General features: G+C 47.9%; 1 protein-coding gene across 3 annotated transcripts in view; it reads left to right on the top strand.

The window, feature by feature from the left end:
* Window positions 1-24,806, top strand: part of SMARCA2 (SWI/SNF related BAF chromatin remodeling complex subunit ATPase 2) — a 1,851,064-nt gene that overhangs the window by 972,515 nt on the left and 853,743 nt on the right. For all 3 annotated transcript variants that reach the window (XM_078675722.1, XM_078675721.1, XM_078675720.1), the window contains exon 25: window positions 13,704-13,867. In XM_078675722.1, the coding sequence (XP_078531848.1) occupies window positions 13,704-13,867 (164 nt within the window). The remainder of the gene's footprint in view (window positions 1-13,703; window positions 13,868-24,806) is intronic.

The following is a 24,806-nucleotide window of genomic DNA, read 5'->3' as shown; positions in this document are numbered from 1 at the left end:
CGAGTCAGTTGCAGTGGTGTCTCACGGACCGCGATTGGGTCAGCGGCAGCCCCATCTCCCTACCCCAACCGGAGCACGTGGTATTGACGGATGCGTTTCTCCTGGGATGGGGGGCCACATGGGAGAGGCGGAGATCAGAGGCCTCTGGTCTCCGGCTGAGTCCCGGCTCCATAACAACCTTCTGAAGCTGCCGGCGATCCGACTTGCACTGAAGGCATTCCTTCCATCTGTCTGGGGAAGTGTAGTGCAGGTGTTCTCGGACAACACCACCGCCATGTAGTACTGCAACAAACAAGGCGGGGTGGGGTCGTGGACCCTTTGTCAGGAGGCTCTGCGCCTCTGGCAATGACTGGAACGCCAGGGCGTCACCCTGGTGGTTCAACACCTGGAAGGTTCCCTGAACGTCAGGGCGGACAAACTCAGCCGCCTGTGCATGATGGATCACGAATGGCGCCTGAACTCGGATGTGGCGCAAGGTCTCTTTCAGCAGTGGGGAGAGCCTTGGTTAGATCTATTCGCCACCGAAGAGAGCGTGCAATGTCATCAGTTCTGCGCTTTGGAATTTCCAAGGCGGCACTTGCTCGGCGACGCTTTTCGTCGCAAGTGGAGCTGCGGTCTGTTGTATGCCTTTCTGCCTATACCACTTGTGCCCAGAGTGCTGAAGAAGATCAGGCGAGACTGGGCTCAAGTCATCCTTGTGACTCCGGACTGGGCACGAAGATTCTGGTATCCCAGTATCTCAGTCGATCCCCCGATTCGTCTGCCTCTTCAGGAGGACCTTCTGTCGCAGCAGCAGGGGACGGTCCTCCACCCGAACCTGTCCAGTCTCCACCTACATGCGTGGAGATCGAGCGGCGACCATTTGACTTGCCTCCTGAAGTCTGTGATGTGATTTTGGCAGCCAGGGGTCCCTCCACAAAAACGGTATACGCCTGCAGGTGGAACAAATTTGTGGCATGGTGCACAGCAAAGGCTGTGGATCCACTCTCTGCCCCCTTTCAGAGGTTCTCCTCTTCCTTCTTTCTCTTGCCCAGCAGGACTCTGCTCTGGGCACTATCAAGGGCTACCTCTTGGCCATTTCAGCCTTCTTAAGGCTTCCTGATCAGCCTTCTCTTTTCAAGTACCCGGTTGTAAATAGATTCTTGAAAGGCATCACACATGTTTCCTCCTGTTCCCTTCATGATGCCTCAGCGGGACTTGAATCTTTTTCTAACGTATCTGATGTGCCACTACGGCTACTACTGCCCTGGGTCGGCGAGTCCCCTTGCAGGACATCTGTCAGGCAGCTACGTGGGCCTCGCTGCATATGTTTGCTAGGCATTACTGCCTGGACAGCCAGGTCCGGAGAGATGGCTTTTTCGGCTGATCCGTTCTCCAGGACTTTCTGGTGTGAGAGTGGTTCGCAGACCCACCACCAGGGTTGGTATTGCTGGGGTATCTATTCTAAGGTAAGGAATCTAACACTAACCTGTTTCTTTCAGATTCACAAGTTACTCACCTTCGGTAACGATATATCTGTAAGAAACAGTAGTTCGTGTTAGATTCCTTACCGCCCCACCCATCCTCCCCGACTGCGAACCGATATCTAGGGTTAAGGATATCCCTTTCAGGGCCCTAGTTTCTTGGCACCAGTGTCGGTTTCTATCATTGCTCTGCGTTCCTGGCGCGGAAAGCTATGTACAGAACTGACGCCAGCGCGCGAGGGCGGCGTCTAAGTACTCCAACGACGTCATATCGGCCATGCAGACGACGGACGTGGAGCCGCAGACGACTCCTACCGACGCACAGGGGTACTGCTGACGAAAACTTTCCGGATCCAGTCTGATGCCTGGGGATATTCTAAGGTAAGTAATCTAACACCAACTACTGTTTCTTACAGATATATCGTTACCGAAGATAAGTAACTTGTGTGAAGCAAAGATATTAGCGAAAGTCCTCTCCAATCCTCTAAATCTTCTAATGGCGAGACTGGCCCTACCGGATCAGTCGGGGTTCATCCCAATCCGAGCTACATCACATAACCTCCAAACGTTGCTGGCTGTGCTCCAAGATATAGATCCTAATAGTGGCATCGAGGAACACCGCCACCGCCGAACTAAGGCATTTGATTCGGTGGAATGGGACTATCTAATAGGTACTCTGAAATATATAGGTGTTCCACCTGCATTCCTAGGCTGGGTGGAACTTTTATATATGCAGCCGATAGCCACAGTGTTATTAAATGGAGCTAGATTCAACAGTTTTGCCATTAACAGTGGCACGAGGCAGGACTGCCCCCTAGGCCCCATCCTGTTCGCTTTGGTGATAGAACCCCTTGCCTCAAAAATAAGACGCATCATAAAGAGAGAGCGTTGGTATGCCCTTCTAGGCAACTTATAATATCACTCTATGCCGATGATATGACCTTATATATCAAAAACCCTCGGGAGAAATCTTAATCCAGTGCTTAGGGAAATAACCAGATTCTGAGCTATCTCTGGTATACAGATAAACTGGGCCAAATCAGCGTGCGGTATTTCCCTTAACAGATTCGACTGAATCGTATCAGCTAGATTACCCATTAGTCTGGAAAAGTGACAGCGTTAAATACTTGGGAATAAACTTCACTAGAGATAAAGGAGAGTTGTTGCGGAGTAACTATGGCACCACAATAGATAAGGTGACCAATACTATCACTAGATGGCTCACTTTACCTCTTTCCATGGCTGGGTGCATATCACTGGTCACATACCGTATCACCCTGGGCGGTTCTTTTTTAAAACATTAGCACAAGTGACTCGCCTGGTCTGGGGGGAACGGCAAGCGAGACTCAGCCTTGCCACAATGATGTTACATTACTGCCAAGGGGGATTTGAGGTCCCTAATTTTGAAAACTACTATTACTGTGCGCAAGCGCACTTTGCAGTGGTTTGGTTCCACCCCCCTCCCTTCATGCCACATTTAGCAATAGAAGATGGGTATATGAACCCTACCCAACCCTCGGCATACTTGTTTATGCCAAGTGGGAACCGAATGCGGGACCCATCCACAGTGGACTGCACCGTCACAGTTTGGAGAAAGATAACTGCTAAACTCGAGGCACCAATGATGTATTCCCCCAAAATGCCTTTGATCCTGCACCCAGCGTTGCAAGTCACATCTGAGGGAATATGCAGGCGTATGTTAGACCAGTTACAATATAAAGTGTGGGGGGATCTCTATCTGGCAGGTACATTCCGGACTAAGGAACATTTTTTTGGTACACATGACCCTACTACCATGGTACTCTTTATGTACACCAGGCTTCGCTAGAGGGTGCGAGCTGATACCCCAACATACCCCCTGGAACCGCTGACATTCCAGCCGCTCCATGCACTCTTACAGCCGGGACCCCATAGGCGCGTAATTTCACTCTTATACAAACAGGTCCAGACCTCTACACAGCCTGGTGCCCTCAAAGCTAGATCGGATTGGGATAGTCACCTAGAAACACCTCTGACGGGCGAGCAGTGGGAGTTTAGTTGCTCGCAAACACCAGCCCTTACAGCCAATAGCCGGCTGCGGCTCATACACTACAAGTATGTGCATAGACTATATTATACACCTGCAAAACTCCATAAATTTAAGTTGCAATAAGATTATAGGTGTGCCAGAGATGTATGAGGGAGGAGCGGACTTTTATCACCTGGTGTGGCAGTGCACACAGGTACGAGACTATTGGACACAGGTGTTTCAAGGAATGTCTAGCATGCTAGACGCGCAGATACAACTGGCCCCACACATAGCGTTGCTGGGTTGCATCCAGAAGATCAATACGCCGTATAAAACGTTTTTGGCATTAGGCTTCCTTATAGCAAACGCAGACTGGTATGTAAGTGGGGGAGAGGGCGGGCCCCCAAGGGAAAAGAATGGGTTAAGGATTTGACAACATGGCAGGAACAATCGCTGTGTTAGGCTGATCTGCTCCCACTAAGATCACGACCTAAAGACATATGGGCCCGCTAAAGCAATATCTCTTTGCTCAGAGTTCAAAAAAAGGCATGGCGAAAGAGGATCACCACGTGGAGGACAAGCAGAGGTGAAGTTAGTGTGCAGCAGGGCAACAGACAATTTAACACTCTCAAACTCAAGGTGGAGTTAGCTCTACTGAGCGCGAAAATAGAGCAAGAACAATGGGGAAAATACCCATGTACTAAAAGATACAGGGTTGCCATACTTATTGTTGTGTATTGCTTAGACAAAACACTGATAGGGCAGAGTGGGGAGGGGAAGGGAGATGTTGAGGGACAAGTTGTTATCGTTTGGGGAGATACCACATCTTGATGTAACATACACAATCGTTTCAAAGTATTGCTGTATTATGCAGTTGGATAAAACAATAAAGAATTTTTTTTTAAAAGTACCCGATGTGGGCTTGATACCGCCGACTCCCTGGGTAGAACGATTTCTACGTCCATAGCCCTGAGGCGCTACGCCTGGCTTAGATCTACTGGCTTCTCTGGAGATGTCAATCGATCCTTTTGGACATGCTCTTTGATGGCCATCGCCGGTTTGGCTACAAGGTGGACAGTGCACTTGAGCGCTTCAAGGACTCTAGGGCTACGGCCAGATCATGGGCCTCACTGCCACCTCTCGTCCCGTGCAGTCTGCCTTTCGTGGCTACGACAGGGGTGCCCCACCACGTTCCATTGAGGGCAACAGGCCTGCGCAAATTACCCATCCTCTGCGTGGCTGGGGATGTGGGACCCAGCGACATGTAACTGGGGGCCAGTGGGCGGGCCAGTCCACCAATGTCCCCTCTGCAGCAGCCTCTAAACCTTCCTACTCAGACCTTTCAGGGCCACCAATTGCCAGTGGGCGGAAGGATCCGCCATCACCTCCCCCACTGGCTCACCATCATGTTGGACAGGTGGGTTTTGCAAATAGACCAAAGGGGCTACTCCCTACCCTTCGAACTATCCCTCCCTCCATGCCACCTACACTCCAGCGCATGTCGGAGGATCATCTGGCCCTTCTCCGTCAAGAAGTTATGTCTCTCTTGGCCGAGGGTGCCATCTAAGCGTCCCTGTGCCAGAAGTTGGTCATGGTTGCTATTCCCACTGCTTCCTGATGCCAAGAAGAACAGAGGCCTGCATCCTATCTTAGACCTCAGGGATGTCAACCGCTTCCTCCGCAAGGAGAAGTTCAAAATGCTATCCTTAGCTCAGGTCTTATATGCCCTCGACCCTGGAGACTGGATGTTAGTTTTGGACTTGCAGGACGCTTAGTTTCACATTCCCGTCCTGCCTGCCTACCAGCGTTACCTACGGTTCACGGTAGGCCATGAGTATTTTCAGTTTACCGTGCTCCCCAATTGTAGCATATGCCCAACATAATTAACATAAGCTGTTTCTCAAAAAGAGGAACTTTAGAAATGTGTATATGCATTCACTTGATATCTGGTGGTTTTTTGATGCAGAAACAAATTAAATACATATACCAGAATGCTTTGAATTGGGAATGAAAGGGCAATATAAATAGCAAGATAAAATAGGTATCTTAAAAATGTGATCAAGACTGCGAAGTCAAGGCATGCTATTTTGTGTTCCTGAATTGTAAGCATTAAATAACTTTAAATCCTTCCCAGTGTGCTCCCTTCATGGTTCCATGATTTATGTGAGTGGTTATCCTGCTGGCAGAAAACACTGTGCACCATGGCATAACACCAACACTGTGAAGGGTGTCAAACATTGTGGGAATGTCACAGACAGATGTCGGTCTCTGGTCCCCTATTAGTCTGTCTTTGGGGCCTGGGGTCAGACCACAACTCCAGGGCCTGCACTGACTGTCGGTCGATGCTCCCACAGATTATCTGAAAGCTCGCCATGAAGCTCCTAGCGGCACAGCGTACGATGGCGCTGCGTCATTAGGGAGATGTCTGCCCCAAACACAGAGTTGGTATTGCAATTGGTTGTCTTCCAAATCAGTCATCATCTTATAAGTCAGAAGAGTTCAAGCACAAAAATAAACTGAAGCGTTCCTTGGCTTCCCCTACTTGACCTCATGCTTCTAGGTCCCGTTGCCTCACTCCTCCTGTGGAGCCGAAGAACGGGACTGCTCCGTGCCTCCCTAAAAGTTGTGGCGCTGGAGTGACCCCTGCCCGCCTTAGGGAGTGCTGGATCCTCCCCTGGATCTGAACTGACTCTGGCACAAAGGCAGAGACCTACACCTGAGCGTGTCCTCCCAACACCGCACTTGATGTTGCTGGTGCCACCAGACGATGCTGTGCCCATATTCCTCTTATACTCCGAGACGGTTCTGACTCTGCGCTATTCAGCGTCGACCCCAGTGCCGACTGCGCCACATCAAGCATCCGTTTCGAACACGCTGCCCTTGTCTGTACATAGACCCAGTGCAGATTTGTATTTTGGGGGTGGTGATGACTATAACTACCAGTGCTATGACCCATCAGATGAACTAGCCCTCTCCTACCAGGAGGACAACGGGTATGAGCATCTGAGAGATTCCAGGGGCCTGGACTTGTCTCCATATTTCGGCCTGATCTCAACGCATGGCCCTGCTATGACGGAATGCACATTCTTCCCCATGGTGCTGAGGAGAGCAGGTGAGGTTCTCGACCTGCATTTCCCTTTCAGACAGGTCAAGAACAGCTTTTTGACAGAGGTGCTTCAACCGGGCTGTCCGCGACAGCGTGCTTTCCTTTAATGAAGCCTTCACTGACATTCTCCTGGAGGTTTGGGCCCAGCCCTGCACAGGTGTTCCAGTGTGCATGATGATTGCCTGTCGCCAATGCCCCGCTCCGGAGTACCCGAATTTCAACAGACAGCTTCCAGCCCCAAGAGACTGGTGGTGCAAGTCTTGGCTGCCAAAATCAATTCCAGTGCTATTCCTACCACTCCTCCAGAAAGACAGTCAAGAGGCTAGACACTATTGAGAAGAGAATTTTCTCTTCCACCATTTTGGTCAGGAACACCGTATGCCATTTGAGCCGTTACATACACACGTTGTGGGACACTGTTGCGCAAGTGCTGTCCATGGTCTCTGAGGAGGCCAAAGCCATTCGCAACTAGGCCATTCTTGATGGCCGAGCTGTAGCAAAGTTCACCATCTGGTGTGATTTGGCCACCACGGACTCCCTGGGCAGGGTCATCACCGCCTCTGTGGCAGTTTACCACCACGCCTGGCTGAGCTTGACTATATTCTCGGGGAATGTCCAATCTTCTCTGATGGGCATGCTCTTCAATGGCTCTCGCCTGTTCGGCAGTAAGGGGATACCTCGCTCAAACGCTTCAAGGAGAGTCGAGTCATCGGCAGGTTATTGGGATCCTCCATGGCGCTGTGCTAACCCTTTTCGTCCCTTCTGTGGCTACGGTAGGTGCTCTCAGCTGCCTCCGATATACCAGCTATGTCCACAAGGTCATCAGGCTTCCCAGCCCTTTCGTGGCCGTGAAGACAGCTCTCACAGAGGACATGGAACAAAAAAGCAGCGTACTGTCTGTGATAAGTTGGCCTGATATATGATGCTCACTAGTTCTAGTGATCACCTTGTATCAGTCCAAACAACCCTTATGGTGATTGGTTGTAAGTCAACCTTATAGACCAGCTATCCTAATGGTAGCATGGACAAAGCAGTCTTAGGCTAAACTCTTTTGGCATGTGAAGCCAGCTGTTTTACCACATATAACCCCTTGAATACCAGATGAAAGGACACCACACAGGTTGTTATGAAAATAAACAGTATATTTATTAATAACAAACACCTCTGAACTCTTTATGAGGTTAGAGGGCTAAGCACATGACAATCTCTTAGGAAAAATACTATAAGTTGCACAAAATTACAATGGTGCCCTAGGGGCACGACAAACCATATACTAAGTAAATGGTATAAGGAAATCTATAGAAGGAATGGTGCTGTCCAGAGGCTGTAGGATCGCTGGGACTACACTATCCTAACCTTAGGTAAGTAACAGGAGGCCCACGGGGCGCGTGTGCAGAGTGTGAACTCACACGCGAGATGCGGAACAAAGTCAATGGACAGTACAGTTAACGAAAAAGGTAAGTACGGACAGTCTTTACTATCCAGGACTAAAACGACTGGAAATCTGGACACTAGGAGAGTTAATCTACCCTTGAGCACCGAAATGCTCTTGTTACCTCACCCACGGGCTGCGGGTGCATAGGTGTCAAAGTGTGTCGGGTTTCCGCGTCGAAGTCTATGGAGCCTTGAAGAAAGATGCTGCAGGCGACCAAGTGGAAGATGTCCGGTGCGATACACGGGTGGATCGAGGAAGAAGAGGACCTGAAAGCAGAGGGGACAGTGTTCAAAGTCACTAGCCAGAGACCGGAGTGGAACCAGGAGGGAACCAGATGCTGTCGTCGCGATCAGGTGAAGAGTGGACGCTTGACTCTGCAGCCTCGTGGACCAGGAGGTGTCTTCGACGACCAGAATGGAGGCACGAGCTGTCCCACGCAGGCTCTCGCTGTCGGCGGTGTTGGATCCGGATTTGGAGTCAACAGGCCTTGGCAAAGGCAACCCACGCGGTGAGTGGAAACGGCGTTTGGAGTGGACCAGGAGGGTCCGGGGTGCTCCTCTTTTGGAAGGGAGCAAGGGCCAGTCTGGAGCAACCAGACCAGCGGTGTAGATTTCAAGGATCGTCGTCTAGGAGGCCACTAGCCAGCCAGCAAGTGACCAGACAACACGTCGAGCAGCAACCAAGCAAAAGGGCCCCATGCAGATCTCGTGGATGCTGGAGGGCTGGTCTTCGGTGCAGGAGCTGCTTGGGTCTGGGGCTTCTCAATCCCCAAAGCACTTTTTCGAGGATGCCTCTGAAGTCGTGCTGGAAGCGAAGTGCAGTTTCTTCAAGATGGCCGGTCCCACGTGTCTAGTCGCACCCACGGATCTCAGCCGTGCTGCAGATGCAGGTTGAGGTCGGGGAGGTCTGGAAGTCCGGATCTCGTCAGGCTCTGAAGTCTGGTTTCGGCAGGAAGGACGACAAAGTGAACCGCTAGGACGCTTGATGGTGCCTGCAGTTGCAGGGTGGTCACTCCTTGGCCACAAGGGAGATTTCTTCAGACTTCTGTGGAGCAGAACGTAGAATTCCAGAGTTTCTTCTTGTAAAGTTGTTCATGAGAATCTAATTTGGAATGGGACCAGCTCCTACCTTTATCCTGCTAAAGGGGGCTGCACTAGTGATTAGGTCCCTCCCATGGGTGGGACCAGGAAGGGGGGTGGTTACACCCACTATCCTTTGTCCGGTTTCGCGCCAGAGCTGGGGCTGGAGTGCCCCAGCAACTGGTTTGAACCGGGGTATGCACAGGGACACCTTGTGTGCCCCAGACATGTCTCATTCCTTTCAGCCCTCCCTACCTCAATACACAAAATCCTGTCTGGGGTGGTGCTAGCACCTCTCAAGGCAGGAAACCCTTTGTCCAGGCCCCCTCGCTGGAAGGACTCCCAGCAGCAGGAGGTCAGACTCGTGTCTGTGGAGGCAACATCCATTTTGTGATGCTGAGGCTCTGCTTAACTTTAACCGGGGTTACAGTTACATACATGTCTTATCCCTCTCGAAGGGTGGAATGCTACCCCCGTCGCCAGAACTGGCGAGGGGGTAGTATTCCAAAGCGTATGACACTTTACACGACATGTTTTGATAATGCTATACCAAAGTTAGCATTTAACCGCGAGGATTATAATGCACTTAAGAGTATATGGTATAGCGTTATCATGGAACAACTATAAGGACATGGTTCCGCAAGCTGCAGACAGGCTCAGCTCATGCTAGAGCACCATCTCACATAATTCCAAGCACTCTGCCTTCAGGATTGATAAGGCCTGCCATAGGAGTGACTGATAGGAGTATATGTGTCCATTTTGGGGTTAGATATAGGTATACTATATCTACAGCAAAGGGTGATTACACCACCTTGCCCCAGCTGTCTTACCAGCCAGTTGTGTCTGTTTAGATGGCCAGCCAGGGGTGGCATAATACATGCTTCAGCCCCTGGTCGGCCTTGGGTTCACCTATGCTCTGGGTACCTAAGGTACACTGTACAGGGGCTGATAAGGCGTCCCAATACCAATTGGTAAATGCACCTAAAGTACATGGATGTCAATTTAGAGAGAGAACAGCTAGGCTGTGGGTCTGATTAGCAGGCCCACAGCCAGGGAAAGTCGTAAACCAGTGAAGCAAAAAGCAAAAATCTGGGGTGACCATAGGATTGCAGACCCTACTCTCCTACACTGTCCAACTCCCTGCCTCTCCGGCTTCCACAACCTCAAAGCCCCTTTAGCATACCCTCGACATAGCAATATAATTTTGTTGGTGGCAGAATCAGGCACCATCTGCCCCAATGGCTAGCAATAACATTAGATAAGGAAGTGCTTCTAATTGTCCAAAGGAGTTAGTCTTCCATTTCTGGAAACTCCACCACACTTGTCACCTGTTTAAAATCAGCTGACTGTGGATCACCTCTCTGTACAACGTCAGGAGGTGCAAGCTCTTTTGGCCAAATAAGCCATCAAGAAAGTACCTGCATCAGAAGTAGGCCGCGGTTGCTATTCCCGCTGCTTCCTGGTGTCGCAAATGAATGGTGGAACCACCTTATCCTAGATCTTTGCCCTCTCAGTTTCTTCCTACGAAAGCAGAGATTCAAAATGCTCACGCTGGCCCAGGTCTTGTCTGCCCTGGATCTGGGTGGTAGCTTTGGACCTCCAGGCTGCGTATTTTTGCATTTCCGTCCTGCAGGCCCACTGATGTAACCTGCAGTTTACAGTGAGACAGAAGCATTTCTTGTTCGCTGTGCTCTCTTTTGGTGGCACCAGTGCCCCCCATGGCTGTTCACAAAAGTAATGTCAGTGGTTGCAGCACATCTTCAGAGGTCAGGGTCTCAGTCTTCCCCTACCTCGACAACTGGCTGCTGAAGGCGGGCTGGCCACAGGCAGTCGTTACCCTCCTCCAGACCACAGCGAACCTCCTGTACTTGCTGGGGTTCACTATCAAGATGCTGAAGTCTTATGTGATTGTCTCCTTCATCCTGCTGGTGAAACATGCCATCAGGGAAATGTCTCTGACCTGGCCCAGATTTCAGAGGAGACTGCAAAAAACCTGCAGTGGTGGTTAAGAACCACAGTCGGGTCAGCAGCAGACCCCACACTCTTCCCCTCCCAGAGCACATGGTGTTTACTGATGCATCACTTCTGGGTTGAGGTGGCTGGAGTGGGGTTGTGGATCCTTTGCCAGGAGGCTCTGCATCTCTGGATATGGCTGAAAGTCAGCTCATCTTCCCGATCGTGAAACACCTGATCGCCAGGGAGACAAACTCAGCTGTCGATGCCTTGAGGATTGTGAATGGCATCTGCATCCAGCGGTTGCACGATGTCGCTCTTTAAAATGGGGGGAACTTGACTCGAATTGCTCACCACTGCTGATAATACACAATGTCAACAGTTTTGCATGCTCGAAATTCCAAAGCATTTTCCTCTCTGAGACGCATTCCTTTTAGAGAAGAACTCCGGACTCCTGTTCGCCTTTCCTTCACTGCCATTCCTGCCCTAAGTTCTCAATAAGATCAGTTCCGACTGGACCAAAGTCATCCTTGTGGCTCCAGATTGGGAAAGAAGAGTGTGGGATCCAGAACTCCTGAGCATGAGCATTTGTCCTCAGATGAGACTGCCCCCTTCAGGATGACCTCCTGTTGCAGCAGCAGGGAAAGGTCTTGTACCCAAACCAGCACACTCTCCACCTTCATGTTTGGAGATTGAGAAGTGACAGTTGAGTGTCTTTCATTTACCTTCCAAATCTGCAATGTTACTCTGGCAGCCAGACGTCCCACAGCAAAGAACGTATACACCTACTGTTGGGACAAGTTTGTCTATTGGTGCTCATCATGACAGGTTGACCCACTTCTGCTTATCTGTCGGAGGTGCTGTTGTTTGTGTTGTCTTAAGTTCTGGACGGCCTTGCCAGCAGCACTGTTAAAGGTTACCTGTCTTCCGTTTTGGCTTTTTTGCGGATGCTGGTTCAACCTACTCTGTTTCGGTCATCTATTGTGACTTGTTTTTTTAAGGGGCTTACAGCATTTGTTCCCACCTACTCCTTTTGTTATGCCTCAGTGGGTCTTGACATTTCTTATGTGTTCTCACTTTGAACTCATGCACAGCTGCCCTTTGAGGCTTCTAACACTTAAGACAGCCCTCTTAGTGGCCATTACGTCAGCCAGCAGGGTAAGCGGGCTTCACGCTCTTTCAGTTAAACCCCTCCCCCCCCACCCCCCATACACCAGCTTCTACGCAGACAAACTTGTTTTTCGGACTCATGCCCCCTTCCTCCCGAATGTGGTGGCTCACTTCCATGTCGGCCAAACATCAATGTCGGCCAAGCATCATTCTGCAAACATTTTTCGCTCCACTTCACCCGTTCCGTGCTCATAACGAGCTGAGCTCGTAATGAGGCACTGTCGTGATGTGCTCATGACGAGCTGAGCTCGTCATGACCGTTGTGCCGGACCCATGCGGGGATAATTCCCCTGCTGTGCTGGGCGTTCCATTGGAACGGGCGTGGCCGTGACAAGCTCAGCTCGTCATGAGCAAAGTGCCACCGTGCTTCATGACGAGCCGAGCTTGTCATGAGCACTGCGGCGCTGCGCGCGCCCCACTCCCCCCAGCACAGCAGGGGAATTAGCCCCACAGGGGAGGGGTTAATATCCTTCCTTGTAAGAGGAGAGACACGATCATTTGTACTCAAAAAGAGCCCTTTCCCCTTTACACCAGTTGTGCCAGGTAGACGATCAGCTCTTCATTAGGTTCTCTGGTGTGAAAAAAGGCAAGGTGCTGTGGAAACTGGCCATCTCTCAGTGGATTGTACTCTGCATCAAAATCTGCTATGCATTAGCTAAGAAGCAGCCTCCTGAAGGCTTGTGGGCTTATTCCAGAAGACACAAGACGCCTACTGTTGCGTTAGCTCTTGGAGTGCCTGTCCTGGATATCTGTCAGGCTTCTATGTGGGCATCAGTCCCTAGGTTCACAAAGCAGTACTGCATGGACAGTCAAGTCAAGTTCATTGAGATGGGCATTTTGCCTGTTCTGTCCTTCAGGATTTTTCGGTCTAAGCCAGTTCACTCCGAGGAGGTATTTCTTTGGTATTTATTCTAAGTTGAGGAGTCTGTGATTAGAAGTCTCTATGAGAAGAACAAGTTAATTATCTATGGTAACACCTTTTCTGGTAGGGAGACTATCTAACCGCAGATTCCTCATGACCATCTTCTCCCTTTTTTGCGTCCTGGGCTCAACAAGATCCCTTTAAATTCTGCACACTGGTGACACATAATTCTGACATGGGTCTGTTTTTTTGGCATGGAAATAGTCACACAAAAAAACTGATGTTCGTGCACTAGGTTGGTGCCTCTATAGGCACCATGCATGTCACTTCCAACACGGACGTCTTCTTTTTTTTTCTTTTGTTTATCATGATACCCCCATTCGTTGTTGCACGTTCTGTTAAATGAAAATATAATTCCTTATATTCTATATTATGCAACTCGATCAAACAAGTTCATAGAATATATATTTCACATTTTGTTATGAACTTCATGAATGCATATTAACAAAAGTGTTGAAGTAATTGATCGTCTTTTTTAAACGATATCATTCAAATTAGAGCATGTTCTAAAATGTAAATGCTATATGTCAATATAACCGGCCAATTTTTTTTAATTTCCATGTAAAGGTACGACAAAGTCAGAAGATCGTGCCCAATTGTTGAAGTTGTTTAATGAACCCGGTTCACAATACTTTATCTTCTTACTGAGCACAAGAGCAGGAGGACTGGGCCTAAATCTCCAGGCAGCTGACACAGTTGTTATCTTCGACAGTGACTGGAATCCTCACCAGGTTTGCATATTTTCTTTTTAAAATGAGGGCAGTACTGTGTCTAACTTATTGAATGGGTCCATCCAACATTTTTGTATTGAAGTTTCCTAAGGTTTTATTCAGCAGTACATGATGGATTCAACTCATTTCAGAGTTTTTCTATACTGGGCATTTAGCCAATATCTATTTTGACGGTTTCTTGTCTGTCTTGCTTCGATTCGAATAGTTCATGGTGTATTATATTTTTTAGCGTTGATGGCAATGCTTCATAGTCCCACTTCTGATACTTTTACTTTGTACTTATCGAAGACATTTTAATTTCTACATTAACCTTTTTTATTATGCAGGCATAGATAGTAGACAGTGCTGTGCTTCTCTCCCACCTCACCGGTCATTAATGGAGGACATCACTTAATCTGAAGTATTCTAGGTTTTAGCCAAGTGCTTTATTTTACACCAGTTGCATGAGTGTTTCAACAGCTCAGTTAATAATGCCTGCTTGACACCACCCCGCACATACCACTTTTTTGAGTGATCTTTCTAGGATTTGAATGTCAGGTTAGTCTGTTTTTATTAGTGCCCTAGGCCTATGTTTTGAGGGCAATCACACCAAATTTCTAAAATTAACAGAAAAAAAGGGTCCCATTTTTCAATCCAGGACACAGTGCCATGTCTTATTGAAGTGTTCTGGGCACATGACGTTCTGTCGCTGAGGTTCAAAGGATGAAGTTCAACTCAGATATCAGCAGTCTGCTTCCATAGCTAATGGGCAACCCTTTCCCATTATTCCACTCTTCCGTTATCCATTTTCAGGATGAAGCACTTCAGACATCAACAGTAACAGGACTCTGTTTTTGCAACACAAGGGCATCTACAGTCAATGGCACTACTACGTACTCCAGACCAAAAGCTGTGGTATCTGATAGAGACATCTAGCCGCAGATTCCTTAATTTAGAATATCCCCAGGCATCAGACTGGATCCGGATTTTTTCTTGCTGCAGCACCTCAGGGGGATTGCGCCACACGGCCCCGCCCTGATGTCGCCCCCGTAGGTGACGTCAGCGAGGTCACATAAGTTCCTCTGGGCGTGCTGACGTCAGTTTCCTTCTTTTCCGCGTGCATCGCGGATACAAAGTAAGCGGTTCCTCTGGCCTGTTTTCAGGCCCCTTTTGACGCTTTGTGTCTGGAACAGTGTGCGATGCCTTCGGGCTTTATAACTTGTACTTCCTATTCAGGGCAAATGTCTGCAACGCATCCACATCTTATCTGTATGTGGTGTCTGGGCAAACACCACAACTCGATGGACTGCAACGCCTGCCAGCACCTCAAGCCGAAGTCCCGGCGGGAGCGCCAGATGAAGCTTCTTTCGGCACACATGTCCCGGTCGGAGGCGTCTCATCCCCCGGCCTCTTCAACACCAGCAGGCCCCTCTGGTTCCAGTTGCGCCGATGATCGCCCTCTGGGGCCCAGCGATGTCGTTCGCCACTTATTGGTAAGTTGTGGCGCATGTCGCCGAGGTCCTCGACCTCACTTTCATCTGTTGTCGGGGGCACTGGTTACCGGAACCTTCCGGACGTGCACCCCAGACAGTCGCCCCCCCCCCTCTATCTGCCCTCTCCGTGCTCGGGGGTGACTCGGACCCAGAGGAAAGCCTATGCCGCAGCTCTGCAGGGCCTCCCTTAGGTCCTCTCCTGTCCCTGGGGCGTCCTCAGTCCTCTGCTACTTACGGGGTCCCAGACGGACTATGGTGTCGTCAGGGCTCGTCCCGGCTGGGTCCCCCTCTACGATCCATATGGTGTCATCAGGGTGCGCCCGGCTGGGTCCCCCTCTATGACCTATAGCTGTGCTGCATAGTCCTGTGGGGCTCCATGTAGTGTTGCAGGTGGTTGCTGGTGCTCAAAGCCTTGCTTCGAGCACACCTCGGCCTTCTGAGCAGGCGGCCGCCTGTCCGGAGCCGGGGTGGGCCGTAAACTCCCTTCCCCAGGCTCCACCTCCACTTCTTTCTTCAAGTCAGAGCCTGTTGTGGTTGAGGCTGAGTCGGCACCGGTGCAGCTTTGGAGGCTTGCCTCCCCGGCTCAGGCACCATCTCCTTCCTCGGAAGGGGAGCTTGTTGTGGATTCGGCGTCGGACTGGGCGACTCGGCGCAGCTTGGAGTCGAGTCGGCTCCGGACGAGGCACGATCGGCTCCAACTAAAGTCGTTTCGGCCCCGTATCGACGCCGGGTTGTTGACTCTTCTCCGGAAGCTTCTGGAGAGAGTTTAGTGTCGCCTTCAGGCCCGGCTATGCCGGATGTATTCTTGCCTGTGCCCCGCTTAGAATTTGTGGACCCGGCAGGATCCCCGCCTCCTCAGGAGCCCCCGGACCCGGCAGGCTCCCTGGCTCCTCAAGACCCCATCAGGACCCCCATTCGTCAGTGGGGCTTTCCTACAATTGGGCTTTGGTCGCACCCTCAGTGTCTTGGAAGGCTTAGTTTACAGCCCTCACCTACAGATGAGCTGTTGTCCACTCCACGGAGGGCTACCGAGGCCGGTGCGGCTTTTCTGAGAGTAGTCTCCTCGGACCCTCTACTTGATGTCCTTTACAATGGGTCAGGGAATGTGGAGCCTCTTCTGCCCTTTGAAGCTTCTCTTTATGATGCACTTTTGGGCATCTGGGTTTGGCCAGCTTCCGGTGATCCGGTGGCTTTGTATGTCTTATACCGCCACCGTCCTGCTCCACATGATCCAGTTTGCCTATTTGTCCATCCTGACGTGCAGGGGTTTGTTTTGCAAACTACCTTCCCTTCCTTGCCCTGGCTAATGCTTGCTTCCTCCCTCCTGGGAGTCCAGATGGCTTGAGTCATGGGGTCGGAACATCTTTTCCTCCACTAGTGCTGCCCTATGGTCACTAAATCCAGTGTGTTTCCTGGCTCAGGCTACCTCTGCCCTGTGGAACTCTGCAGAGTCTCTGCTTTCCTCCACCTCTGAAAGCGCTCGTATTGACCTCCATCTTTTCCTGGATGTCCGTGACCTTGCTGAATTTACGATCCGCTCTGCCTTGGATACCGCTGATTCCCTAAGCCGGGCTATGGCTGGCTCTGTTGCCTTGCATGCCATGCTTGGTTGCGGGATAGCGTCTTCCCAGAGAATATCCGGGAGTGACTTGTTGATCTACCCTTTGGCGGTGTTGCACAGTTTGTTGTGTCTGGTCCTCTGACTGTGGTTTGCATTACTCCAAGTGGGATGGATGGATGGATGGTTGGATGGATGGATATATATATAATCATGCAACATGGTTGTTATAGGAGCACACCTAGTGCATTAATGGCAGGCGGAAGCCACAATTGAAGAGTGATAAACACCATGAAAACCTCCCAAGGAGGAGAATGAGGCAGAAGCAAGACGACCCATGACTTATAGAAGACGGCGCCAAGGCACAACATTGAGCACCGTACAATGGTAGATAAGAGCACCAGGTGACGCATAGAGCCCAGGGGATCTCTAGGCCCAATTGACATAAAGCAGAGATATATAATAGCATACAAGTGTGTGTGTGTATATATTATATATATTACCTACTGGCGGTCGCCGGTAGGTAGTTATAGTTAAAACCTAGTTTCCATAGGAAATTCGCAACATTCTATTTGGAATAACTTTGGCGCCGGTGGACGAATCTTCGCAAATGTATCCAAGAAAATTGCCTGCTCCGCTCCGCTCCTTCCCTGAAAGCTTGAGGGTGATTCGTCAAGTGGGGGCCGAGAAAAAAGGGGGGTCCCAAAACGTGTTTTCCCCAGGCAATTTTCCATAGGGACCTTTAGCCAGGGCTACAGCCCGAACGGCTGAACGAAAATACATAAAATTTGGCAGAGAGGTAGATTTCGTTTAGCAGATTGTGCTTTTTGTTAAATGATGTAAATCTGTTCAGTAGTTCCTGCGAAAATCAAAAGTAAATTCATAGCGATATCTAGAGACGGAGTACAATACGCGTACCTTCCCGAGCACGAGCTGCATGCTGATTGGCTGTCAACTATCTGTCAACACTCGAAACCAGGAAGTGTTGGCAGCCATCTTGTGCCTCGGTAGAACCCAGTCACAAGAAAGCAGGGAAACAAAGGTAAAAACAAAGAAAAGGGGGCAGAGTAGAAACACCCTGACCCCCTAGGCCTGCTCAGGGGGACCCCCAAGGCCCTCTAATTAATATTATTATTTATTTTTAAAATTCGGGGTATGCGTACACTGCCGAGCCCCCCCCCCCCCCAAAAAAAATAAGGCACCACTCTGCAAACACGCCCTTTGGCACGTTTGCAGAGGGGTAAATAATTCCCCTTGAATACTGGGGGTCCCTGGGGGCCAAGTAGCCCACCAGGAACCTCCAGTATGCGCTAGGGGGCTGCCTTGCAGAGACGTGTAAAGAGGCCATGCCCTTTTTTACACCTCTCTGCAACGCACCCCACTGGCACATACTGGAGGTTCCTGGTGGGCTAGTTGGCCTCCAGGGACCCCCAGTATTCAAGGGGAATTAGTTCCCCCTCTGCAAATGCGCCAGGGGGCGCGTTTGCAGAGTGGTGCAATCCGTCACCTCAAGCCCGGCCCCCTTCCTGCACCACTCCTCAAATGCACCCCCTGGCGTGTTTGCAGAGGGGGGAAGTAATTTCCCTTGAATACTGGGGGTCCCTTGAGGCCAACTAGCTCACCAGGTACCTCCAGTAAGTGCCATGGAGCTGCTTTGCAGAGTGTTGTAAAAAGGGGCGTGGCCTCATTACACCTCTCTGCAATGCAGCTCCCTGGTGCATACTGGAGGTTCCTGGTGGGCTAGTTGGCCCCCAGGAACCCCAATATGCAAGGGGAATTAGTTCCCCCTCTGTAAACGCGCCAGGGGGCTGCGTTGCAGAGAGGTGTAAAAAGGGGCGTGGCCTCATTACACCCCTGTGCAACGCAGCCCCCTGGCCCATACTGGAGGTTCCTGGTGGGCTAGTTGGCCCCCAGGGACCCCCAGTATTCAAGGGGAATTAGTTCCCCCTCTGCAAACGCACCAGGGGGCTGCCTTGCAGAGACGTTTAAAGAGGCCTCGTCCCTTTTTACACCTCTTTGCAAGGCAGCCCCCTGGCGCATACTTGAGGTTCCTGACCCCCTAGGCCAGCTCAGGGGACCCACAAGGACCCCCAAATGTTTTTTTTGTTTTTTTTTAAATCCCGGGATACATGCAGGGTACGTGTACACTGCTACTCCCCAAAAAACCCATAAAGGCACCACTCTGCAAATGCGCCCCCTGGCGCGTTTGCAGAGGGGGAAATAATTCCCCTTGACTACTGGGGTCCCTGGGGGTCAAGTAGCCCACCAGGAACCTCCAGTATGCGCTAGGGGGCTGCCTTGCAGAGATGTGTAAAGAGGCCACGCCCCTTTTTACACCTCTCTGCAACGTAGTCCCCTGGCACATACTGGAGGTTCCTGGTGGGCTAGTTGGCCCCCAGAGACCCCCAATATGCAAGGGGTATTAGTTCCCCCTTTGTAAACGCGCCAGGGGGCTGCGTTGCAGAGAGGTATAAAAAGGGGCATGGCCTCATTACACCTCTCTGCAATGCAGCTTCCTGGCGCATACTGGAGGTTCCTGGTGGGCTAGTTGGCCCCCAGAGACCCCCAATATGCAAGGGGAATTAGTTCCCCCTCTGTAAACGCGCTAGGGGGCTGCGTTGCAGAGAGGTGTAAAAAGGGGCGGGGCCTCATTACACCTCTGTGCAGCGCAGCCCCCTGGCGCATACTGGAGGTTCCTGGTGGGCTAGTTGGCCCCCAGGGACCCCCAGTATGCAAGGGGAATTAGTTCCCCCTCTGCAAACGTGCCAGGGGGCTGCATTGCAGAGAGGTGTAATGAGGCCACGACCCTTTTTACACTTCTCTGCAACGCAGCCCCCTGGCACATACTGGAGGTTCCTGGTGGGCTTGTTGGCCTCCAGGGACCCCCACTATGCAAGGAGACTTAATCTCCTAACTTAAAATGCGCTACGGGGAGCGTTTGTAAAGTGGTGAAGGTAGGGGGCGGGTCTTGAGGTGATATGTGTGCAAACATGCCCTGTGGCGCGTTTTAAGTTAGGGAATTAATTACTCTTCAGTCCAGAGGTTCCCTAGGGGCCAACTAGTCCAACGGGTACCTCCATTAAGTGCCACTGAGCTGCGTTTCAGCGTGTTGTAAAAGGGGGGCGTGCCCTCTGAACACCTCTCTGCAACACAGCTCCCTTACGCATACTGGTGGTACCTGGTGGGCTAGTTGGCTCACAGGGGACCTCAGGATTGAAGAGGAATTGATTCCCCAATCTAAAACGCGCCACAGGGCGTGTTTGCACACATGTCACCTGAGGCCCCACCCCCTTCCTTCACTATTGAGCACAATATTCTCTAAAATCAGCGGAACTACGAATTCCGATGTACTCACCTGTTATCACGAAAGACGTTAGTGCTGCATCTTTGAGCCCAGTACGGACCCTGAAAAGTAAATCTAAGCGTACTTACTAGTAACTTGTATTTCCTTCCATAGGAATCTATTGTGTGGTTTTCACCAGAAAAGTTTCTAAGTGTCTATTTTTGAAACGTACAAATATTCCTCTAAAATCAGCCGAACTACGAATTCCGATGTACTCACCTGTTATCAGGAGAGACCTCAGTGCTGCATCTTTCAGCCCACTAGTGATCATGAAAAGTAATTCTAATCGTAGTTACAGTAACTTTAATTTCCTTTCTAGGCTAACATTGACTGGTTTCACTTGGAAATTTTTCTAAGTGTGGAGTTTTGGAACTTTAAAAAATTCCTCTAAAATCAGCCGAACTACGAATTCAGATTTACTCACCTGTTATCAGGAGAGACCTCAGTGCTGCATCTTTCAGCCCACTACTGATCATTAAAAGTAATTCTAATCGTAGTTACAGTAACTTGAATTTCCTTCCATAGGCTAACATTGACTGGTTTCAATTAGAAAGTGTGGAGTTTTGGAACCCAAAAAAATTCCTCAAAAATCAGTCGAACAGCCTGCTATATAAAATATATATAAATTAAAAAAATATTAAATAAAATAATTACAATTTCAAAATTTTTAAAAACATTTTTTTCAATTGATATTAAAAATATGTAATGTAATTTTACACTTTAAAACAATGTAGCAAATTAGTATAAAAAAATAACAATTAATAGATTTAAAAATTATCATTTAAAAAACCTTAGAAATTCACTGAAAAACTATAGGTTTCACACCTGTTATAGTTAGCTGGACATTTCACTCATTCAAAACCATTGAAATTCCCCCGTTATAGTTAGTTTAGTTAACTATAACTCGCGCGCCCGCAAGGCACTGCTGATGACGTCACATACTACATCACTCATGACATGGTCAGTGACATCACTCATGACATCACTGATGACATCTCAAATGACATCACTGATGACATCACTGATGACATCATCCTTGTTGAAGAGTGGCAGACCTCTTCGCACCCTAATATAACCTTTGATACACACTTTCAAAAATAGAAAATACAATTTTCAAAAAAATGGAGATACCAATACCAGTTTCAACAACCTATTCAGTAATTCCAACATCTACATACACATACACTAATTCACTCATTCACCAACATTTCTATACAGTCACTCATACATGTACTCACTCATCATATGTACTCATACATCTATACATCCTGTTACACACCGACACTCATACATAGTTACTCACACATGCAAATAAACTATCAAACATCCATTTACTTGCATATACAGCTATACACACACCACAACACTTACTTCTACAGAAACATGCACATACTTACTCTCTTAAACAATCACTTATAGAAACAAATACTTATTTATACAGGAACTCTTCCAATCTCTCACTCTCATATATACTCACTTATATACATCAATACTCACATATACTAGTTTAAAACATATGTACTTACTCATAAATACACTATTGGGACAGTCATTCACTCACTAACACACCCATACACAAACTCATCCACCCATACAGTCTTACACACATGCTGTCTTCAAAACACATACAAACAGTGAGTTAGTCATTCATGCATCTATACGCTAAGTAATATCCCCCACCGAACCATAGAGACACTCGTACTCAAAAAACCAACTAATAAGCCATATACACACCCATGTAGCTACTCACCAACGCATGCAGCCACTTATACACAAAGTGAGACACTGATACAGATATTTACATATTTAAACATTACTCGTTAATACATGTATTCACTAAGATACACTTAATAAGTCAGTTATAGAATCAATTTTACCAAAAAAATCCATTTAGACATTTATTTACCCATTTATTGTTCCATCGACCTTTAGATATACATATATAAAAAATGTTCATTTTTCAGAAAGACACACATTCACTGGATGATGTCATCAGTGATGTCATTTGAGATGTCATCAGTGATGTCATGAGTGATGTCACTGACCATGTCATGAGTGATGTAGTATGTGAATTTCAATGGTTTTGTATGAGTGAAATGTCCAGCTAACTATAACATGTGTGAAACCTATAGTTTTTTCAGTGAATTTCTAAGGTTTTTTTAAATGCTAATTTTTAACTATAACGTGTGTGAAACCTATGGTTATTTCAGTATATATATATATATATATATATATATATATATATATATATATATATATATATATATATATATATTCACTGAAAAAACCATAGGTTATAGACCATATATAGTTAGGAATTAGCATTTAAAAAACCTTATTTTACTCACACAAAACCATTGAAATTCCATATATAGTTAGTAGTACTAACTATATATCGCGCACCCGCAATCCACTGCTGATCATGTCACATATTACATCATTCATGACATGGTCAGTGACATCACTGATGACATCACTGATGACATCTCAAATGACATCACTGATGACATCTCAAATGACATCACTGATGACAACATCCAGTGACTGTGTATTTCTGTAAAGTTAAAATATGTCTTACATATTGAAGAATGAGTGGATGTAGAAGTGTCTGGATGAAGGATTTAGTAGGTGCATGCCTGACTGTATGAGTGAGTGGTTAAATGTGTCTCACTGAGTGCATGGGTTAGTGACGAACTGTCTTAATTTGTGCATCATTATGTTTGTTGTTCTGTAAACTGCTGCATGTGTTGATCAGTAGCTATATGAGTAAGTATATGGGTTATTGATTGGTTGCTCAAGTATTTGTATGGGAGACTGAGTGTGTGTGTGGGTGGCTGGGAGGTGTATGACTCTGTGCATAGATGTGTGAGCAGTTGATTCACTAGATGTATGGGTTCAAAAGTGCATGTGGAAACAGCTGTATGGGTGGTTGACTGTGTGCATGAGTGCATTGGTGAGTGAATGGATATCTCAGTGCTACATGTCAAAGTAAGTACATATGTAAAACACAGTACATGTGAGAATTGGCATATATAAATAACTGTGCATAAGAGTCAGTGAATGTGTGAGTGGCTGTATGGATCATTGTGAACTTGTATCAGGGATTGTAAAAGAGAGTAAATATGTGTTAGTATATGTTTGAATAAGTAAGGTGTGTATAACTGTATAGTTGAGGAAATTGAGGTGTGATTGATTCTTTGCATGACTGACTAGGTGTGTAAGTAACTCCATGGATGAGTGACAGTCTGTGAGTGTCTGTTTACACTGAGTGTATCTAAGGTTATATTAGAGTCTGAAGAGGTTCATCGTATTATCACATGAATGATGTCATCAGTGATGTGATCAGTAATGTCAAATGAGATGTCATCAGTGATGTCATTTGAGATGTCATCAGTGATGTCATCAGTGATGTCATTTGAGATGTCATCAGTGATGTCATCAGTGATGTCATTTGAGATGTCATCAGTGATGTCATCAGTGATGTCACTGACCATGTCATGAATGATGTAATATGTGACATGATCAGCAGTGGATTGCGGGTGCGCGATATATAGTTAGTACTACTAACTATATATGGAATTTCAATGGTTTTGTGTGAGTAAAATAAGGTTTTTTAAATGCTAATTCCTAACTATATATGGTCTATAACATATGGTTTTTTCAGTGAATTTTCAAGGTTTTGTAAATGCTAATTCCTAACTATATATGGTCTATAACTATGGTTTTTTCAGTGAATTTCAATGGTTTTTTAATAGCAAATATCATAAGCTGTCGATTGTCAAGTACGTGGTAAGAAAAAACATTTTCGTGTTTATGCACACTGATCTGCTTTCAATGCTGCCCCCCCCCCCTCATTTCTATTAGGAGTACTCTCTCTTTCCAGATAGTGAAGGTTAGTTAACGCAGGCCTTTGCCCCCGTTGTAATCCGTCGTGCCTGCTTCTCTCTCCATTTGATTGATTGTTATCCAAGCATTTGCAAACAAGCACAGAATCGCCATACTCAGTTTAGTCTTTGCAGATAGTGAAGGATAGGTAAATGCAGACTTTTGTCCCCATTGTAATCCGTCATACCTATTTTTCTCCCCATTGATTGATTGATTGAATCGAGCATTGAATTGTTCGAAGTTGGTTCTCTTAAGGATCTTCTCTGCCTGCAAACGGAGAAGAATAGGAATATTCTCTCTCCCTTTGCAGATAGTGAAGGGTAGGTAACGCAAACCTTTAACACATCGTGCCTATTTCGTTCCTCATTGATTGATTGTTTGCCCGAACATTGACTGTTTGGGAATTGGTTCTTTTTGGAGGTATTCCCTGTTTGCAAATAAACGTAGGAAAATCTTTGCAAGTAGTGAAAGGGTAGGTAATGCGGACCTTTGTCCCCCGTTGTAATCTGTCATGCCTATCTACTCCCCACTGATTGATGCACCTGTTTCACCCGGACCATTTACTAGAGATAGGTCATCTGGCCCGACCAGAGAGCACCCCTAGTGAAAAGGACATATGCAATAATAACGAAGTGATCACTGTATCCTGTTAACAGAAACTTTAGCATGAAACAACCTGGA

The sequence above is a fragment of the Lissotriton helveticus genome, chromosome 2_1 (genome assembly GCF_964261635.1).
Source record: "Lissotriton helveticus chromosome 2_1, aLisHel1.1, whole genome shotgun sequence".
Taxonomy (NCBI): Eukaryota; Metazoa; Chordata; class Amphibia; order Caudata; family Salamandridae; genus Lissotriton; species Lissotriton helveticus.
The sequence above is the reverse complement of the archived record's forward strand: the minus strand, read 5'-3'. Positions and strand labels throughout refer to the sequence as shown.